General features: G+C 46.1%; 1 protein-coding gene across 7 annotated transcripts in view; it reads right to left on the bottom strand.

Moving 5' to 3' along the window:
• Positions 1-507: 507 nt before the first annotated feature.
• Positions 508-21847, bottom strand: part of GPATCH2L (G-patch domain containing 2 like) — a 44672-nt gene continuing 23332 nt past the window's right edge. For 2 of the 7 annotated variants that reach the window (XM_058655630.1, XM_058655626.1), the window contains exons 6-10: positions 21281-21348; positions 20318-20372; positions 18580-18665; positions 6821-6915; positions 508-2628 (exon numbers count right to left, since the gene is read on the bottom strand). In XM_058655630.1, the coding sequence (XP_058511613.1) occupies positions 2441-2628; positions 6821-6915; positions 18580-18665; positions 20318-20372; positions 21281-21348 (492 nt within the window). In that variant the 3' untranslated portion in view covers positions 508-2440. Of the gene's footprint in view, positions 2629-6820; positions 6916-18579; positions 18666-20317; positions 20373-20429; positions 20470-21280; positions 21349-21847 lie in introns of all 7 variants that reach the window. The other 5 variants (XM_058655627.1, XM_058655629.1, XM_058655631.1 and 2 more) reach the window with 5 other exon arrangements.

Consider the following 21847-nt stretch of genomic DNA (forward strand, 5'->3'; position numbering starts at 1 on the left):
AGCCACAGTCACTGTGTTTGAGCAGGTCAAACGCACGAGCTCAGGGAATGCTCTGAAGATGCACCTCAGCTTTCCCAACACCAACCACACAAAGAACTGATTTTGAAACAATCTCTTATTTTTTTCGACAGGTAACAGATTACCCTTCACAGGTGAGCTTAGATACTGTGTCACATAAAAAAGAAATTTATATTTTAAAATTCAATATACACTTGATTCTAAGAGTATCCGCTCCAACTGGTTAGTACAGAAAACAGGCAGAATCGAGTAACAAGCTTGCATATACAAACCTTAAAATGGCAAGTAAGCAATTTACAAAACTGATTCAGAAAGTGCTTAATATGCTATTTTACTCTGGCAACTGATTTCCTTCCCACGTATTACAGGTAGATAGTAAGTATTCAAACTGTAGAGAAATAGCATGCCCGGGAATTTGAAGGTAAACGTCACAGAGAAGGGTTTCAATGACAGACTTAGGTCTATGAGTGAAAACCAAGAGAGGAAAACCAGAACAGAGAAGTTTGAGGCTTAGAGGCTTAGAAAAAGTCCTGACTTAGTTACATGATTTTAAACAAATTACTCACCCCCATGATGGTTTTCATCTCTATATAGAATGGCACGACTAACTGGAGCTGTTTAAAATGCAAGTAAGGGTGTATTCATAAATGTGTTTTAATCATAGGTAGAAAGGACACTATTATGAAGAAAAGATGTTGGCACACCTTTGCCACCTGAACTGCAGAGGCCTCCGTGGGATCCATCTACATGAGCCATGGTGCTTGGCACAAAGGAAAAAAAAAAACTATACCCATAGACCTCACCCACAAACTCATTCGAGTATGTTTTATCATGGAGATGAGGTAAGAAAAAGCATGAAAACAATACAGTAGAGCTGGAGGATGTTCAGCAGACTGAATGTTCCTGTATGTCCCCGGGTGCAGGCCGGGGCGGCGCACTCCTGACAGCCAGGCGAGTTCCGAGGGATGACGGGCCAGCTTTGGCAGGCACTCCATCATCGCAGTCTCCTCTTGTCCCTTCCTCCACAGTATTTATAGACCATGGCCACACCCTCTGTCTTATATAAAGTGCTTTACAAACTTGGTACCAAATGTCCCTTCCCAGCTGGACCCATGCCCACCCCACCTCCCTCCCTACTTTTCTGGTACAGACTGGAGTCTCCACGGACAAGGTGCAGAACTTTTCTAGAAGGAACACTGAAGAGCAGCCAGCCCATCACAACACTGAGTGTGGACAGGAACACCTGCACCAAGAGGACAGGAGGCCCTGTCCCCTCAGCACCTAGGAGAGAGGGTTCCTCTACAGAGTGACCAGAGCAGAGAAAAAACAGCTATGACACATTTCAGAGCCAAACAGTCATTTTGTACAAAAAGTGAGTCCTCTGTCAACCAGGCCCTTGCACGACGGCCACTCTGAGTGATGCTTTTCAGAAAGTGTGGCTTTTCTCCATCGGCCCCAGGCAGTCACTTATTCCTCATTTTGACAAGGCAGCATCCAGCTTCAGGCCTGACTGTGTATATAACTCCGCACGCAGCTAAGCAGTCATAAACACGCCAAGTGTAACGGTATGTTACCAAGACATGTTTCCTCTCCAAAGCATGGCCTCAAGAAACCGTTACGATAATAGAGGATGAATTTCGGCTGTGGGCTGTCGACCTGTAACACTAACAATGAGGTTCCGCTCAGGACAAGAAAGGCTGACACTGGGGCATGAAGTAGTTTAAGACACACTCCACTGGCTGCTTTAAGTCGGCCATACACCCAAGCCATCACCTTCACTGCGCTCCTCTATGCGGACGGGGACAGCAAGGCCGTCTGGGTACAGCAGGAACTTTGGAGATGAGGGAGAGCACAGCGCCACTGCTGGCGACCCCACCAGACCACGCGCGGTCAGATGGAACAGGTTCCCAAGACACAAGCTGCTTGTGTGTCTGCTGAGGTTCCAGACTGAGAACTCAACAGGTTTATCTTACTGGCACTCAGTGAACCAGGGCCAGGCTCAATGGAGAGCCTCCTCCTGCAAACACAATTCCACACAGACCTCAGTTCAATATGTAAATCTGTTTGGAAATGGCTACATATTTGGGACTTGCTTAATGATATTTAAAAAAAAAAACTAAATAAAACATATGCAAAAGCAGTTACTAGACACAACTACAAAAAAAGCAACAGTTCCTATATGCAGCTGCAGGTAAACACTGGAATTGCAATAATAACAACAGCTTAGGATGACTTTTTTTTAAAAGAACTGCTGCCTTAACACTCTGCTCATTAAAAAAAAAAACAAGGATTCCCATAACATGATTTCTAAGAGAAGAGTCCACGGCTGGGGTGTCAGTCCTAGTGGTGAAAGGAAGGACAGGAACTGCTGGGTAAGACGTGCACACAAAGCAAAGACCAGCACTGGCTTCCACACGCCCGGTCAGCACCCCGCGGGCGGACAGCGCTCTCCAGCCGCATCAGGGCTGTTGTCCTGTGGGGTTTTAAAAGACGGAGCTGGAGGGGAGTCGGCGGCCTTCTCTGCTGCGGGGGTCCTGCCCAGCCACTCCGAAGCGACCAATTTCTGGGCTTGCGGTACTGGTGTGCTTGACTCCATGGCATCTACCTGAACTGGTAATCAAAGGAGGCGAAGACCAAGTTAGAGTGGCAGTTGAGAATGACAGATACTTGTAAACATTTTCTTAGTCCTGTGTTTCATGTTCTATTAACCCAAGTGGCTACAGAGGGTTTCTACATATAGTAAGATTTAAGTAAAATAACTATTTCTCAATTTGAGAGAATGGGCTGAAAATGGGTTTCAGAGAACAGATAAATACATTTGGTAAGACAGATTTGCAATGCTATCAAAAGCACTCACTAAGCACCAAGTGCTGGGCACCATACTGCTCCAACACTACAAACACAGAGTCTTATTTCTTTTCTTAAGAATTATTTATTTTCATCTGAAAGGCAGATTTTAAAGATAGAGAGGTCTTCATCCGCTGGTTCACCAGAGAGCTGGATTAGAACCAGTGCCAGAACACAAGCCAGTGTTCATATGGGATACCAGTACTACAAGATGGAAGATGAGCCAGTTGCGCCACCACGCTGACCTCCAGTCTCATTTCTTAACATAAAGCCTAAGAAGCAGACACTGTCACCTTTGTATTTTATCAGGAAACTGAAAGATGAGGAGGTAAGATAAATTGTTCAGGGACACAACAAAATTAATCGCGTAATAAGATCCAAATGCAGACACCGGACCCCATGCCCTATGTTCTTTCCACCACAGTACTACCCCTCTAATATGACAGTGTCAACAATAAATATCATACAAAGAAAATGACCCAACAATATCATCTTCAGGCTTGGTGTTTTCTAGCCAGGTCACCACTAACCACATTCTTCCTGGACAGGACAGCCGGCCTGCACAGGGCCATCCTATTTACTTTACAACAGTTTCTAGTCCAGATGCTGTCCACTGAATGCTAATAACAACTCCCCCGTTGCTGTGAAAACTACACATGTTCTCCACAGTCCAAACTCCCATCACCACCAACCACCTTCTTTCCCTTAGCAAGAGACAACCACAAGAGCATGCCCAGGAGTCACTTCAGATGTGTGTGTGTGCCTGCACACCTAGAGCCACACCCCAACTCTGACCTCTCACTGTGGCGTAATAGAAAAGCATCTATAGCACATGCAAGGAGTCTTCCAACAGTCTGTGGGGAAAGAGGACAAGGAGACCTGCTGGCACGTTTCTGCTCAGCTGCATCAGCCTTAGCAGCAGGTTTGCCCAGTGACCCGGTGACGGCCTAGGATGCAGGGAGCGGCTCTGGGTGCTCCACACCTGTCTGCTCCAACACCACAAGGGAGTGGAAGACTGAGAGAAAAAGATGAAAAATGCCCCACCATCAGGAGGATCTGTGAAAGGGCCCTTTTGGGGGGGGGAGCTCTTATTACAAAAAGACATGGAAGACTGTTCTTTGCTCCTCTTCCCCTCTCCAGCCTCATCCATACCTTTAAATTTAGTCAATTTCAACTCACAACTTCCTGCCAGCGGGGGAGGGGGAAAGGCACAAGATTTGTGGCCGCATGTTTAAGGAAGTAGCTGAATTCATCACAGTGACAGGGGAGAGTGTTGGCAGAGATCTGAGCTATTTATTCTTTTAGGAAAATCCTATAAAGAATGACACAAGGAAGCCTCTATCTGCAGTTGTGTTCATCACACTGCTGAAGAGGCCGATAACAGATGTACGCAGCACCGTGATTTAGTGCCGAGAGCTGGCCCCTGATGTGGATTAATCCAGCGGCAAAGTGGGACGCACCTCTCCTCATCACTCATTTCTATAAAAGAGGTGGAATCCGAGATGGCCCGATGGTAGGCAGAGCAAGCCCATTTGTTCTGCTGACTGATGGCGCGGGCTCCGGCTATGTCCTTCACCTCCACGGGGCACTCGGGGTGTGGGCAGAAAAAAAGGGAAATTCTCAGTGAGGCAGGGCTTCATCAACAAGTGAGAAGGCAGGCCATGGGCTTGAGAGGGGCCCCGTCTGGCGCTCGGGGCATGCTGAACGCCTTAAGGCTCATTGCCTCGCGTGAACACTCTTCCTAGTGGGTCTTCTCCTACAAAGGATTAAAAGCTAAACATGGAGATTGATACTAAGGAGACACAACAAAAAGTATAAGAGAGGAGATGCTGTTTTCCTGCTTCAATTACCATAGACAGGATGAGGATGGGTGCTCTGATGCAAGGCTACAATTTGGAATCTCTCCTGTTGTGTACACAGAGAGGGTACCAGGACCGGTACTGTGGTTTAATCAGCAAAGCTGCTGCCTGTGGTGCTAGTAACCCATCCAGGCGCGAATCCCGGCTGCTCTACTTCTAATCCAGCTCTCTGCTAATGTGCCTGAGAAAGCAGCAGAGGATGGCCCAAGTCCACACATGCAGGAGACTTGGAAGAAGCTCCTGGCTCCTGGCTTCAGACTGACACTACTCTAGTCACTGCGGTCTTTTGGAAAGTTGACCAGTGCATGGAAGATGTCTCTCTCCCTCTCTCTGAACTTTGCCTTCCGAATAAATAAGAAATCTTTTTTAAACGTAAAGAGAAAGAAGGCTGGCGCAGTTGCATTTGACTTTTAGTCCTTTGACTACAGTATCAGCATCCCACATGGGCACTAGTTCGAGTCCTGCTGCCTGCTCTATTTCTGACCTGGCTCTCGTCTTCAGACTAGTGCAGCTCCAGTTGTCCCTTGGAGAATGAACCAGGGATAGAAGATCTCTGTCTCTCCTTCTCCTTCTGCAACTCTGCCTTTCCAATAAAAATAGAATCTTAAAAGACAGAGGCATGGAGAGAGAACCTGTTGTAATCAAGAAAACAGATCTAGATTCACAGGGAAACTTGGTTGATCCTGACTTTGCAGTTGATCATTCTGTGACACTGGAAAAGTGACGTTAAGACTGGGTTTCCTCGGGTATAAACTAAGAACAGAAACAGCATCTGCCTTATAAGGCAGCAACTTCAAAGATTAAATGACATAACACATGCGTGTACCACTGAGAACCGGGCCACATGGATATCACTAAAATCAAAAATAACCAACACATAGACTTTAATCGTCAGTGCTAGGGTTAAGACTGTCCGTGGTGACCCATGAAGCACCGCCCTGAAGGGAAGCCCAGTGAGATCAGCTTTGGAGCACGTGTCCATGCGCTGGGGAGAGGCAGGGCTGGGCTCCTCCACCTGTCTGAGCTTTACTCTGTATTCATCAGTTGCCCAGCTCTAAGCAGTATACAGTACTTTTCTAAGGAAAAGAAAATAAACTAGCACATATCCTGTCCCCAATATTGTCACTGATTTAAATGTAACCATTCCTTTTGTTATTCCAAGAATGCTCACATGCACTCAAGCAAATAAACCTTGAGTGTGAACCTCTAGGATATTGCATGAGTAAACAGCCAGGTCACCCCACCTTGTTCATATGCAGCCCTTCCAGCGCCCCAGCTGTCCTTGTTATCTTCCTTGGTCACCACTCCCATCAAAGATTAACTACTATTTTAAAAAAAATTTTTTATTTGAAAAGCGGAGATAGAAACTGATCTGTCATCTATTGGTTCACTCCACAAGCATCTACAAGAGCTGGGGCTGGGCCAGGTCAAAACCAGGAGCCTGGAATTCCAGGTGCCTCACATGGGTGCCTAGGACCCAGGTACATGAGCCGTGATCTGCTGCCTCCTAAGGAGTGCATTAGAAAGGAGCTGGATAGGGCGTGGACGAGCCGGGACTTGAACTCAGACACTCTGATCGGGTACACAGGTGTCCCAAGTAGCAACTTAACCGCTGTGCCAGATTCCTGTCCCTCACGAGGACTATTCTGGCTTCTACCAAGCAGAACTGCTATTACCCCAAAAACTAAAGTTTAAAGCTGAAAAATTGTTTTCAATGAGAAATTCCACAACTAGCAAAACACCAGCACTCTACATAAGGCCAGGAATGCACTGTGTGTTCCAAGGAAAAAGCAAATGAACCTAGACAATTCCTTAACGACTGACTCCAGAGCCAGCCCAGGTGGACCTGGATCACCATGGACCCGACTTCCTGCCAGCAATGGACCACCACTGCTCAGATGAGATGGAGAGTTTCGAATTCTAGAAAGTCATGTGATGAGGTGAAAGAGCAGCCAGGAAATGGTGTGAATTACTTCTCATTGCCTCAGCCTTCCCATGTGACATGGGGACTATCCTATCACAAAGGTTAGATGAAAAGGGACATAGTCTCAGCACACAGTAGGTACCCAGTGGATGTTAACTGCACATCATCTCACCTGCAGTGGGGCTGGACAGAGATGCTGTGGCCACAGGCTTCCGCTTCCTCTTGATGTCGCGTGAACATGGCGGTGCCCAGTGAACACTGGCCTGTCTACAGAGAAAGAGAACAAAAGTGGTTTTAACTTTGTGATTCTTCATGTAAGACATCATGGCCAGCCCAGATCACATCACTGGCCCATTACAGGTGTATACCAACAAAACAGGCACCATTTTGCCATTAAGCACTAGCACAGCGTTACACAGAATTAATCAGAACTCATTGTTTATCCACCACATAACTTCTTATCTTATTCCAGAGTAGTAGGCATTCAGGATTAATTTCCATTAAACTGCATCTCATTACATGCTGATTTTTATACTTTTTTTCCATAAAAACTGTAATTGCTCTAAATTTACTAATGAAATACCTACACCCAAGTGGTAATATATTGAAAAGTTCAATACTGCATGAACACAGAGATTTGCATAGAATTTTAATAGGAACCCTTAATAGGAACCCTTCCACCCACATAAAACTGGACTGCTATCCCTCTTTTGTGTATGAGCTTGGCTTTTGTGACTTTTAAAAGTATTAATAATGTGCTAACAATTTTGTTCTCTTCCCTGAATATTCAGTTTATTCTGCAAACGAACTACTGAGTGCTTCAAAGCCAGAAATGCAGAGGACGCCACGGAAGATGGCAGAGGCAGCACTGACCGCGCCGGAGTGCTGCTTCTGCTCCCCATTTCTCCCTCACCGACAAGCGGCTGAGCTGCGGCTGCACTTTGCTGAGAGCTTTCCCTCGGCTTCCGAGGCTGCATCTGCCCTCACTGTGTAGCTGGTGCAGAGGCTTGCGCTCCTGGGCACAGCCTCAATGTATACTCTTTCTTTCCCAACTTTCCAGTGCCCTGTCACCCTCAGCAGAAGGCACACCGCTGGTCCTCACTAAATACCTGTGAACTAGAACACACGGTAGGAATTAAACACTTATAAGTAGGATTTTAGAATTTTATCTATTTATCCGAAAGGCAGAGAGAGACTGACATCACCCATCCACTGGTCACTCTCCAATACCCCTAACCGCTGGGGCGAAGCCAGGCTCAAGCCAGGAGCCAAGAACCCAATGCAAGTGTCCTGCACGGTGGCCCAAGCACAGGAGCCATCACCTGCTGCCTTCCCAGGGTGCGCATTAGCAGGCAGCTAGAATCTGCACCGGGACTCCACCCTACGCACTCTGATTGCACTACATCATGGCACTCTGATGCAAGCATGCCAGGTAGTATCTTAACTGCTCTGCCAATGCAGATCCCTTCAAAACAGATAAGGTGCTATGTCTATTTTATCACAATTTTAAGAAAGCAGCCAAGGTACATAATAGATAAGAAGGAATCTAGTAAAACTATGCCAAATAAATTCTTAATTGAAAGTCTTAGTTGCAGATCAAGTCTGATGGCTTAATAGCCTTAAACCTGGAACTTGAGACAAATCAAAGAGTTCTAGTGTGCAAGGCAACAAGACAACTGCGAAGTGGACCAAGCTCCTCAGGCAGATGGCTCCCTAATCTCACAGTTCCACAGTCTCACAGCTCTCATGCTCACTCTCTCATTCCTCTAAATGGCAAATACTTAAGAATTAGAAACAGAAAAATATAAAAATGTAACCCAAATCCTCAGACATTTGCTTAGAATTTAGAGAAAGCTGCAGGCTGAGATTTATGGTACAAAGCCACTGGCTGGGGCCCACCCAGATCTCCTTACTGATGATCACTCTTCTGCATGGACAAAGGGGGAACTTGGAATTACAGCCCCATGGGACTAGTCGATTTCTGAACACTTCAACAGTTTATCCACACAAATATGTCAGTAGGGAAAACAAAACAATTTCCACACCTCATGGCAGCCCAGGGACTGGATCTGACCAAGTCTGCTGCTGTCCCAAGAGATGCACAGAGACTCCGAATGCTGGCGTGATTGGAGCAGCAACCCGTGGACACTGGGGCACGGGGAGGAAGCTGCCATGAGCCCAGGTTCCTTGGTGCCAGGGGCAATGAGGGACTACGGACGGAGCCACCATGCTCTACAAAAACAAGGCTGGCCAGCACACACAGGACTCAAACTGCTCCAGTCTGCATGACACAGCTGACCCCAGGCGCTTCCAGAAGAGAAGCAAGGTCAACAGAGGCCAGTGGTTTTAATGCTGCTCTCTCCTCTGCCCCAAGCTCAATCAAAGAGGCTCCCAACCCCGTAGGAACACAGGCTAAAGCCCTGCTCCAGACTGAAGAGTGCTTCTGGCTGTCAGGAGGTGGCACTCTCAGCAGCCCTGGTCAAGGCCATGGAGGGACAGTGACCAGAAGAGGCACAGGGGCTCAGGCTGCCTCCTGGTAACAGGTATGCCCTTGATCCTGACACTGCTGACTTGGTGGTGACTTTGTGACAATGCCTAGCATGTCTGTTTCTTTGTACATCTCTGTGCATTATCCTCCCAGAAAAGGTTCAATTAAGAAACACTGCTTCTTCAAGATCAATGTTTACAATATGCTGTTTTATGACACAGCTGCAAAATGGGATGCACATGGAAAGTACTCAAAAGGGTATTAAGATGTTAATTCTCAGTATCAACTTGGGCTAAATTAAATAATTACTGCCTTTCAATCACAACTCATCCATCATTTTCACAGCTTCGCATATCTGATATATGCCAGCAACATGGCCAAGAGCCCATGTAATCAACTCCTTTATTATGGAGAAAGTCACTAACTCTTTTTCTCTAATTTACTTACTTGAGAGACAGAGACAAAGAGGGAGGAAGAACACAGCGGAAGCCAAACAATGGGCTCTCAACACAGGAACTGCCAGAACCAGCCCCTGACCTGCCCTCACTGCCTCCCAAGGTCTGTGTTAGCAGGCTCCTGTCGGCAGCCAGGGCTGGGAAGCAAATGCCAGTGTGGCAGCTCACTGGCATCTTAACCACTGCGCCGAATATCCATCCAGAGTCAGCAATTCTTATCTCACACTTTCAAAGAATGACATGGTGTAGTAAAACCTGAAACCATTCACGTACCAATGTGTTAACATTTTTAACCATTTTACTGGAAATACAGTGGTTGTAAATGTTTATCTTACAAAATGAGAGAGTGTTCTGCATTTACTATTCTGCATCCAGGTTATTATGTGGACTGTATTCTGCAGCATCCTTAGGGGGCTAGGTGGCCTCACTGGCTCAGGTGTCCCTCCAGGCAATGGCTCACCCCTCCTCTCTCTGTTGAGGATTGTTACGCACTTCAGGGTTAACTGTCCTGTAAAATGGTCCAATAGTCAACCTTCCAGCCATTCCTTCCCCTACTGCATGCAGTTAATGATCTACTGCCCCACTTCCCCTTAAGATTGCTGCCTCAAACATTCTAAAATCTGACAAATAATGTAAATCGCTCTGGTTATGATGCTGAAAAGAACTCTAAGTTTTCTAAGGAAACCAAGCTGAGAAGACCAGAACTCCATCCAGGTCTCCCAGGAGGGTGGCAGGGGCCCCAGGACTTGAGCTGACATCTATGACTTTTCTAGGCACATGAGCAGGGAGCTGGATTGGAAGCAGAGCGGCTGAGACTCAAAACAGAACTCGAATGTGGAATGCCACATCACAGGCAACAGCTCTATGTGTGTGTGTGTGTGTGCACTGTCTCCACTCAGCAGCCTCTGAGCTTCTTCCTTGATTCACTAAGTACACTGAGCACCTGTTCCATGTCAGACTTGCATCAGGACCCTGAGGACACAGCGAAAACAAGACAATCTCTGCCTTGGAGGCTCTTGTAACATTTACAATAGCCCAGTGTTTCTGTTTACAGAGTATAAATAACAGAGAAACTGAGGTAGCAAGAAAAGCAAGGCACATCTGTTCCTACAAGTCGGTTTAAATATGCCTTCCCTCTGACAACACTTCTGCTATGGTCCACTCCCAGGGTAGAAAGGTATTTCACAAGCAACAGAGTAACACTGTATCTTAGGCACTGAGGACATAAGGGATAAAATTCTCTCTGACCCTTCCTAGTTCAAATAGAAGACAAACAACCAAACTGTTGCAAAAGGGCATTAGGACACTTTTCCTCTTTTTAAAGTTAGGTGAGCATTAGTACTGCAGTAGAATTTAAAGTGGGAAAAAGCAATTTTTCCAGGGAATAGGAGAAGGCTCCATCTGCTTGGGAAGAAGCAGATGGGAAACAGAAGTCACCATGCTCGACAACATATCCTACCAGTGAAGAAAGAACATGTCGGTGGCTACATGCAGCCTTGTGGTATTTGGAGTGACAGGGACTCAGGGACAGGTGAACGTAGCAGCCTCTGCTTCCTATTCAAGGGGCAATTCCTGGTTTTTGTTTATAAAATAATTCCACATCATCTGCACAGATCTAAAAATGAGGAAGGGAAGGAAAAAGCTGGCTGCCCCTCCATCCTGTTCCATGGGGGTGGTGACTGCTGGCTCCTTTTCTTTAGAAAGTGATCTTAATCTCTCCCACGTCATTTTACCTTGACACTGTCAACTCTCACCAAATGCAAAGTGCAAAGGACAGGACACAAACGTGTGACAGACAGGACAAGGACAAGACTCCAGCCCTCAGTACACACAGCAAGAGGACTGACCCAGATTGTAAAGACTTCTCTGAAAGAGATATATACAGTCATTATACTCCAAGCTACGCACCACACGCTGTGGGGATTCATTTATTCTGTGTGCCAAGGAGCCTAAGAAGTGAAGCTGAAGTCTTGACCGAGTTAAAACTTCATTTTCAGCTGAAGTAGCAAATGGCTATCAGAATCTCATGAAGAACTATCACAGATACTCGTTCAGTAGGCAAGGCTGTGGTGGAAGCAGAACCATAATGTGTTTATTTTGAAATCTGTCTCAAGGTAATTCTGGTCACTACCTACATAGCATGAAAAGCAAAAGGTTACAAAAATCGACCAATGGGGTGGGTATCTGGCACCGAGGTTAAGAAACCACTTGGGATGCCCACATCCCATATAAAATCCCTGATGCAAGTCCCAGATCGACTTCTGGTGTCAGCTTATGTGTATCTGGGAGGCAGTGGGTGATGGATCAAGTACTTGGGTCCTGCCACGCTCATGACAAAGCCCTGGACTGAACTTCCAGCTCCTAGCTTAGGTCTGGCCCAGCAGCTGGCATTTGAGAGTGAACCAGCAGATGGGAAGTCTTCCTCTCCATGTGTATCTCTTTCTTTCTACATTGCAGATACATTAAAAAAAAATGATGTTTTTTAAAAATCTACCAAAGTCTCAGGGTTATCTGATTAAAAAAAGAGAGAGAGAGAGAGAGAGAGAGAGAGAGAGAGAGAGATGCAAATATTTAACTTAAAGAACAGAATGACAAAGTTGAATGTAAATTTTTATAAAAATGCCATTCTTTGCTTGACAGGCAATCAACTTGGGGAACAGACAGGCCATACATGCTGCGTCCGGCTGGAACCCCAGAAGTGGACTTCGCTGGGGCAGTGGGCACTTGGGACACGGGCTTCTCTGGCAGCCCATGTGTTGTGTCAGTCCTTCCCCTTGCAGGGTCACACTTTCCCCTTGTAGGAGGGCATTTGTCAACAAAGAATGTGCTGGGGGTAGAGGGGCGGAAGTGGGCATGGGCATTAAAAGCAAATCATGCTTCTGCAACGATTCTTACTTGAGAAAAAGTCACCACATTCCTATCATAGGCGTGAAGGTGAATGCTGAAGATTAGCAATTAATTGAAAGCGCATTCTGTATATCCAGGCACAAACACGCCGTGTCTACTTTATGTTTTACTGCAGGAAACTGAGAGATCAGGTGAGCTGTTGCAGCTGCGGTGTTACTTAGGAAACTGGGCAGATCACCATGTCCCTGGGGCAGGAATGTACTTTTAGGGGAAAAAAATTACTTTGAGAAATACATGCATGTTTAATAGAATGAATGTTGGCATAGAAAAAAAAATAGCTCAAGCGAGTGCTTTGGATTTAGAACAAAGATGTTTACAGTCAGTGGTAAGAAGGGAAGAGAGCCTCCCTCTGCCGGTGGCAAGCTCATTTAAGGAAGAGTTCACCTTCAAAACTCTTATTTTTGAAAGCCATTGAGAAGTTCATCTTTTTTTTTTCTTTGGATGAAATAAAATTTAAGGTGAAAAACAGATCTGCTGTACTTTTTCTTAAGCACATACAAAGAAGTAACATCACGAGGGGGAATGGATGTTTCTAAGGACCAAAGGTCATGTCTGTCATATATCCCAATTATTCTCCTTAACTACTAATCTAGTCACCTGAATGATTCTTAATGGAAACTGATGGAGGCCTCTGCTGTGTAAAGCACTGTGCTGGATGTGGCTGAAGGTAGACACCAGGTGACAGCCGAGGCCCTGTCCCCAGGAGCTCACGCACAGTGGGAAGGTGGCTTTGTAAATAAAGAACCAATAACCTGAGACGCTGAGCTGTAATCAAAGAAGCCGAGCGCTGGGCTACAATGGGAGCAAGGAAGACATCCAGGGAGGCAGAGACCTCTCGCTCGCTCGCTCGCATGAGACTCTGTCTTCAGGGCTAACTGACATTTATTAAACTGCCAGTAGGGGAAACATTCTCATACACTTGCACACGGGCACAGATCCAGGCCTGTGACACTAGCAGCAGGGAGGGAGAGCAAACCACCTCACAATTATCACAGGACACAGAGGAGGCTGTCTACCAGGAAGAGATCCTGGTGGTTAGACTTGCGGCCTTCAGATCCAACCTGCAGCAGTCTGTGATGGACCGCTCACTGTCCCCCGGAAACTCCTTAATCTACTGCCCCAGGCCAGGCCAATGCAGCCTATCACGAAGCTGCCCTGGCCAGCCACAGGGGCAGGATCGTTTCACATCTGTTGGAAAGATGGGCATATTACAATGGAAAACCAGAGAGAGAAAGAGAATGCTTTCATCATGCCACGTAGGCCAAAGATGCCTACAGCTGAGGGCTGCTGTCAACAAGACCCTCCAACAGAGCACAAAAGATTCAAGTACTGTGTACTGTACAGTGGGCAGCTCCACCAGGCCCGGGCAGCCCCAGGGGGCACGGGCAGCCCTGTGGACAGGGCCAATTCCCTACACACGGCAGCAACCAAGACACTGAAGGGCTGAGCAGGAGCTCCTGCACTTCACAGCACTCCCAACAGACAGAGCACTAACAAAGGTTCTCTCCCCCAAGCCCTGGGGTAAAACCTGAGGCTGTTTATTATGGCTCCAAAGGTCAAAATTAATAGCATGAATTGAGTCTTCTTCTTGCTCTTTGAAACTCCTTGTCAAGTGGCACAGCCAGCTGGGCACATAACTCTGATATGCAGATCACCATGCTTGTGAACAGATAAAATGAATTACAATGAGCCCGGCCCACCACTTCTCAACTCTCTAACGGGCAGAAAGGTCTCTCTCTCTCTCACCCACATGCTGTCCAAATGCCTCCTTACAATCCATTTAAGGCCCTCAAGAATCTGTATGACATCTCTTTCGACGACTCAGAGAACCAACACCAAGTTTGTAAACCTGAAACTATCCTAACGACAAGTATGCTAGCTACTGTATGAAACATTTACATATCCTGTTTCGTTGTGGTCCCCATTAGTCCAGTAAGGAAAGTACAGACGGTTACATGCTAAGCACAAGCAAAGCAGAGCGCAGCAGTGAAGCTGCTGCCTGGAGGCACATATCCCACATCAGAGTGCTGGTTCAAATCCGAGTTCCACCTCCGACTCCAGCTTCCTGCTCAAGCCCATTCTGGAAGGCTGCCCATTCTGGAAGGCTGCCCGGGGCACTTCCAGACACAGGGGTGGCCCCATTCTGTTCTCAGCTCCTGGCTTCAGCAGGGTGCAGCTCTAACTGGGGAGATCTACGCGAGAACTCAAAACTTCCAGGAGATACCAAAAACTAAAACTGGTGCAGCTAGTGCATCACAGAAGATGCAGCACCCGGTAAGCTACACTGCTACAGGGAACAAACTTCCCTTTGCAATCAATGGCTCTCACTTTGGGAAAAACTACCTATAGCACTTCCTCCTTACAAACCTGTGGCTGTCACCACAACACCACCACTGCTGCTGACTAAGCACCAATCACACCATCTGCTGTTTGAACAGCAGCAATTTTTAAAACCAGCACCAAGTAGTACTCTGTTAGCAGCAAATCTCAGAATCAGCTATCGAAACAACCAGTACCCACTGACTCGACCTTCATTTGCACCACATTACACACTAACACTCTTCTTCACTTGTGGAAGGCTCTCCAACACTAAGTCCAGAGTTCTAGCATCTGAAAAGCATCACACACACAATACCAGGACACAGAGCTCATGTCAGTTATTGGGTGGGAGTCCCTGTTAAGCAAATTACAAAGTACCAGTCATAAAACCATAGAGTTGGGACAATAGTTCTTAACCCTGGCTGCATATTAGCCACGTAGGTAGCTCTAAAATCATGCCAATGCCTAGGTCTCATCCCAGTCCAATTAAGCCAGCATCTCTGGAGGTGAGTCCCGCATGGATATATTTTTTAAAGCCTCTTAAGTGATTCCAAAGTATAGTCAAGGTTGAAAATCCCAACACTTATATCTAGGAGTGATATTTCTAAATTCCTCCTTCCGTTCCCATTGTACCTGCCATCTGGGCTGTATTACAATAATACTTCAATACAGCATTACCTTAAAATGACGATTTATTTATAGCAATGAAAATAGTAAACAGCATCCTAACGTCTTGAGGTCATCATTACCCCCAGGGGTCCCAGGGCCTGTCCTGGAAGCCCAGAGGTTGTCCAAGGGCTGTTGGGAGGCAGTTGGGTGCTTGGGAGGCAGTAATTGGCAGTGTCCAGGCAAGCAGCGGCTCAGCCCTGGAAGCTAAGAGGAGGGAACCTTCAGAGTGCAGCATGATTATCAAACTCTTTGTGCTCTTAAAGGAGAGTAATTATAGGCATGTGAAAAAAGGGAAGCACTCCCCAAGGACCTCTTCCTCACATGCTTCCCAAGAGGCACCAGGGCCATTAAAAATTCCATGATGAAGAGGAAAAACAGCCTGGGAACAGCCAGGAGGCAATACAGCAAATTAATACACCAGCCCTCCTCGGGGAAAGCTGTGATAAAACAGGAAACACTTCTCTCTTCGCAAAATAAAATTATACCACTAATGATAACATTGTCACCACACACACACACACACACATACACACAAATCGTTCTAATGATGGGTGTGAAATTCCCAATGCTATCCGGATGCTTTGAAAGAAATCTTTTCCTACTACAAATAAAATGGGACAAGAAAAAGATAAAATTTCCATTCGAAACAGTTTTAATGCAGCCAGGCACCTGTCTCTGCCCTTCTACCACTGCCACCTTATCCGCTCTTCTGCAGACCGGGCTTTGATTAAATGGTCCACTTGTGGCCATGCCCAATGCCAGGTCTGGGAACCACCTGGTCTGTCTGCTGCAAGGGAGCAGGACGGTGCCCTCTCCACAGCTTCGGCTGGGCAGGGATTGCACAATTTCCAAGGAGTGCGAGGTGGCCCTGGGACCGTGTTTCACTATTTGCATTTTCTAAAACCCTCACTGATATTCTCCCAAGGAACAGTGGCGGCCAAACTATGGAATGTGCACCCTCCCAAGCAGCAACAGGTGAGGACACACCCTTGATCTACGTAACACATATAAAAGATAGAAATTTATACTTCAAGGTTAATATGTATAAAACTGAAAACAATTTTAAAATTCAATGGTTAAGAAAATCAATCAATGTTAGTCTAAATGTGCTTCCCCTGCCGCACGGACCAAGCTCACACACACACACTCTGTTGTCCACCACTCTGGGAATGCCATCTAGCAAGGACAAAGGTGACATCTAATGGTCCATGTTCCCTTTTCTCTGCTGTCCCAGCAAGGGCCTCAACAACAAGCGAGGCCTGCATACAGCCGAGAGCACCAGAGCACGGCTGAGACTTCCCTACATTTCTGAGTCCAGCACTGGCACCACCAGGTCAGATTGGAGACATGATGTGGAAAACGAGACACACAAAGAGACAAGGAGCTGCCAGTCAGGCCTGCCACAGGATGAAGCTTTACAAAGAAATGGAAAACCCGATGAAAGCCTGGGCACTGATCTCCCCACAGCACAGCTCTAGGTGGCAAAGGGAAAGGGCAGAGGGCAAGGAAATCCACTTTGAGCACCTCTCACGGTACTGTGCTACCCGTGGGCTCTCCAGGGAGTATCCACAGTCATTTTCGTATGTAGAAAGACAAAAAGCCAGAGAACAGCTTTCCTGTAGACCGAAAGCTTGTGTCTGCCAAAAAAGCCTGCGACTGTCTCGCTGAGCCTCTGCCAGGCACTCCTGCTTCCTAACACTGAATCCAACTGGCAGTTTGTGCCGATTACCCCGGCAGAACGGAAGCTTGTTTAGGGTCTAAACAGAGCATGATTCAGGGCAGGAGTCGTGTGCACATAGCACGCTATGAGGAAAAGAGTAGTTAGTCTGTTTTTCCAGTTCCTGCATAATACTATTTATGGTGGTCTCTCTTTTCACAACATGTTCCCATTGAAATATACCTCTCCAGTAGGAAGAGCAGGGCTCTGTGGAAGTTCTAACTGTATCCATAAAGGAAAAACTTCTGTTTGAAGCCTGTATGCCAAATCTATAAACACAGTCGTTTTATTAGAAAAAAAAAAAAAAAAAAAAAGATTATCACTGGCATCCTGGAAATAAATTCCTTGGGCTACCAGAATCAGATGACCTGGACTGAATCCCAAGCTCCTGGCTTTGCCCTGACCCAGCCCTGGCCACTACAGCATCTGCGGAGTGAAGCAGCAAATAGAAGACACGTCTTTCTTTTCTCTCTCTTCCCCTTTCAATTAAGTAAAATTAATTAATTACTTCATTTTTAAAAGCTCTATGGTCCAGTCTATTGGCTGCTGGAAAAAAATTTTCAAATAAACCACAAGTAAATCCATTACAGCCTGCGATGCGATGCATGCTGTAAAGGAGGCAAATGGCTAATGAGCATGGCGTGCGGAAGTGGCGCCTTCCAGCAGGATGGCTCCAGAGTCCTCCCTGAGGGGCTGCCCCCCCCAGCTGAGCCAAGCAGGAGCTCAAAGATGGCTTTCCAGGCAAAGGGAAGGAGAGCAAAGGTCCAGAGGCAGGGAAGGGCTGCCGTTTTTGAAGAAGAAAATGGGGCTCCCTGGTGCAGCTGGACCTCTCCCCCAGAGAGGGAGAAGCATCGTATAAAAGGAGGCTGGGCATGTAGGCAGAAGTCAGATTATGCAGGGTTCTGCAGGTCATGGAGAGGAACATTAATAATGTTCTTTGAAGCTGGAGCTTTGAGCCGCAGAAATAATATGAAATATGAGCCAGAAGAGTTAGGTCAGTCATATTAGCCATGGGAAAGACACTTTACTACTTGGCCTCGGTTTCTGCATCTACAAAACACCTTAAAAAGCTGCTGTAAGGAGCTTTATAACTTGAGGTATTATTCAAAAGGAACATAGTATTATTGTTCAAGAAAATAGCAGCTACTTGGGGAAGGCATCTGATATGGGGATTAAGACACCTGGTATACCCACATCCCATATCAAAGTTCTAGAGACATTCCAGATTCTGGATTCCTGCTAATGGGCACCGCATGAAGAGCAGTGGGTGCTAACTCCAGCAGAGGAGTCTGCTCTCTCGCTTAGTCTCTCTCTTTGGAATAAAAAAAAAAAATTTTTTTTAGGAAAGAAAGTAACAATCTCCAGAAGACAGTTACCTGGCCGAGCAGTGTGCTGGTGAGCATCTTCGGTGAGAAGCATCAGCAAGAACATCCAGGGAGTAGAGGGGAGAGAGAGGGTTGCACTGTAGGAGTAAACAGGACAACGGTAGTGAGGTGCTTCTGCAACCTGCTCTCCTACCTGACTACATCCGACGGCCAGACTCCTGCCACACCAGACACCACTGGACCAAGGCGCCCCGGAATGTACCATATCAGATCTAGCACACCTTGGGGGAAAAAAGAAAGACTGCCCCTTGTCAAAGAATAATTTTCAAAAACTTCTGATATAGAGCAATCCCTTAACCCTAAGCGACCGAGTAGGAACTTAAGTCTGCTAGTTACCAAGTTAGCCCCTGTACCCCTAAGCACAGTGAAAGATAACTAAGAAGCAGAATAACTAACTCAGAGTTGCAGTCTATCACTGAGTTGCCACCTGTATTAAAAATTAGATAAACTCATTGAGCTTTACTGGAAAGTCTAAGTATTGCTGTTGAACTTGCTTTACAGGCTGCTGTAAAGGCTAACTGAAATCACTGCTTTAAAGCAACTTCAGTATCTCATTTGTAAAACATCTACTGACCTCAAAAGGTGGCTGTGAGGATCAAATGCGAGCCTGCAGATGAAAGCCTCTCACTTCATGTTTGTGAGCTGTCTTTGGACTTTAAGTCCGTAAGTTAATACGGACTTAAAGAGTTCTGAATGGTAGCTTCAAAAGCACTTTAAAAGAATACAAACTAAGTAACTCTTTTATCTGCCACAAGAGGTTCCAGACCCAGGTCTACCAGCTGCATGGCTCTGGGCAAGCAGTTTCAGTCTTGTGGCTCCCCAGTTCCTCGTTTCTAAGGAGCAGTTCTGGACCAAGCAGTCCACAGGTGCCAACACGGGCAGTGCTCTGGCTTTCGAGATCAGACGAGATCGGGCGCGTTCAGGGTGGTATGGCCGTAGATGCTCTGGCTTTCAGTTCCCCAAACTGCAGACGCTCACACACCACCTTCAGGGTGTTTTCCTACCTATCACTTCCTGGTTACTTAGTATTTTCCTTGAGATCAATTATTTTTATTCAGCTTTATCTTTACCATGCTTCCATAAAATGTGTTTTATATATTTAAAAAAAAAATCTATGTCATTGTATAAAGCTTAAAATCCAAGTTGTAAACATTCAGACCACTCAGAATCATCCCATCAATCCACCCCATTGTATCTTCCATGGCTCTCATTGATTTTGAATCAGTAACTTCGCAATGAAAGCGCCAAGCCCAAATGAGTTACCAACTCGGTAAGAAAAGTTTCAAAATAAAATTGCTAAGTAAAAGGAAGGCTCAGAATTTTCACCTACCAGTCTTCCTCAACATGACAAAGACAAAGAACCCTCAGGTCAAATATGAAAAAGTTCAACTACAATCCCTCCACGTAGGCCTAAGTATGCTGAGGGCTCCGCTCAGGGAAGTCAGGGAGAAGGCGGGGCTCTAGGGCTCACTCAAACCCACCTCACCACCCCAACGGGCAGACCTCCCCAGCACTCTCATCAGCTCAGGTCTCTGGAGCTGAACTGATTTCCAAAGCAGACGAGAGCCATCCTGCTTTCTAATGGCAAGACGCAAGGCTTAAACAAGGGTTCTGTGTTCATTTAGAAACTGACCACAGCTGAACCACAAAAGAGGGCATGAAATACCATTCTGATTTATCAGTGACACCTCCAAGACGTGAGAACAGGGGAGGGAACAGAGAACCTTACCTCTTGGGCACAAGCAGAAATGTGAGGGAAATCAGAAGCCAAGGCTTTGTTCTTTCTGAAGAAAAGGAAACCAAGTGATAAAAATAAAGATAACAAAGAAAGGCCAGCTTACCTGGTTGCGTTCTCTTTTCCCAGCTGATGGCAGCCAGAAACTAAAGAGAGGGGAAGAATAACAGTAAAGGAAACAGTGAAAGAAGTGGCAGGAAAACTAGACAGGGGCCAAAGAAATAAAATCTAAGTGAGGACAAAAAAAAAAAAAAAGGAAAAAAGATTCAACTGGGAAAGAAAAGAATAATCAGGTGAGTGTTTTTGCGAAAAATAACTTTTCAAAGGAAAAGCTTTGCACAGAATACGAGAGCCCAAGCACAGGGTCAGCACTGTAGACACCAGCATCAAGTCTCAGCTGCTCCGCTTCCAATCAGCCCCCTGCTAACGGCCTGGGAAAGCAGCAGAGGATGGCCCAAGTCCTTGGGCCCCTGCACAATGTGGGAGACCTGGAAGAAGCTCTTGGCTCCCAATTTTGGACCAGCCCAATTCTACCCAGATAGAGCACAAACTACTAGATGGAAGATCTCTCTCCCTCCATCTTCCTCGCTCCCTGTAGCCCTTTCAACTAAAAACCAATAAATCTTCAAAAGATTTTTTAAAAAACAAAAACGCACTCACTTGCTTATTAAAAAAGAGAGAAAAGAGAGTTTAAAATACAACAACCATGTTGGAAACTGAACAAATCCAAAATTAATGAATCAACTAACCGATGAATAAGGTAGAGCTAGTCTAGAAAGGAAAGCCTAATCCCTGACTGACTCACTGTCCCGTCTGAGTGTGTTAACCACGTGAACTGTTAGATACTACAGCACTGAAGCCTGATTTCTAAGCTGTTTCCTGACCCTCCATCTCTTCTCTACCCCAGAACGGCACAGGCTGGGAGAGCTCCCACCCACACCCACCACACACACTTACTCTTTCTGCCGGGGGTCTCTAATAATACGGCTTATCCTCTCCGTACCCAAAGGGCTCATGCTGGTCTCCTACAAAGACAAGCAGAGGCTGAGCCAGCCACAGACACACACACACACACTACATCATCAAGCTCACACTTGCCCTCACCTGTACCTGCCACAACACCCTAAGGGCACAGGTCAAACACCAATCTTCAAGTCCAGCAGAAGCTACATTTTTTAAAATGAGAATCTATATTTAGAATGCTACATGTTATTTTGTCTTTGGGGATCCAAAAACATCATTATAAACCCTGTTACTATATATGACATTTTAATTTAGTAGTACCTCCTGGAGTACTGAAGTATATAGGAGAAAAACTTTTTTCAGAAAACCCCACAGCAGCCTACTTTTCACAGGCCTGCATACCGAGCTCCCCATTGCCAAAGACCATAGCTATGGAGTCTTCATTACTGGGACATCCAGACATTCTCACTGGTAAAGCCAAATCACCTGCTAAATAAACTAAGACAAATCAAAAGATGTTTATGATTTACAGAAATTGTTACTTTGCATTCTGTTCCTTCA

The sequence above is a fragment of the Ochotona princeps genome, chromosome 26, assembly GCF_030435755.1.
Source record: "Ochotona princeps isolate mOchPri1 chromosome 26, mOchPri1.hap1, whole genome shotgun sequence".
NCBI classification, from domain to species: domain Eukaryota; kingdom Metazoa; phylum Chordata; class Mammalia; order Lagomorpha; family Ochotonidae; genus Ochotona; species Ochotona princeps.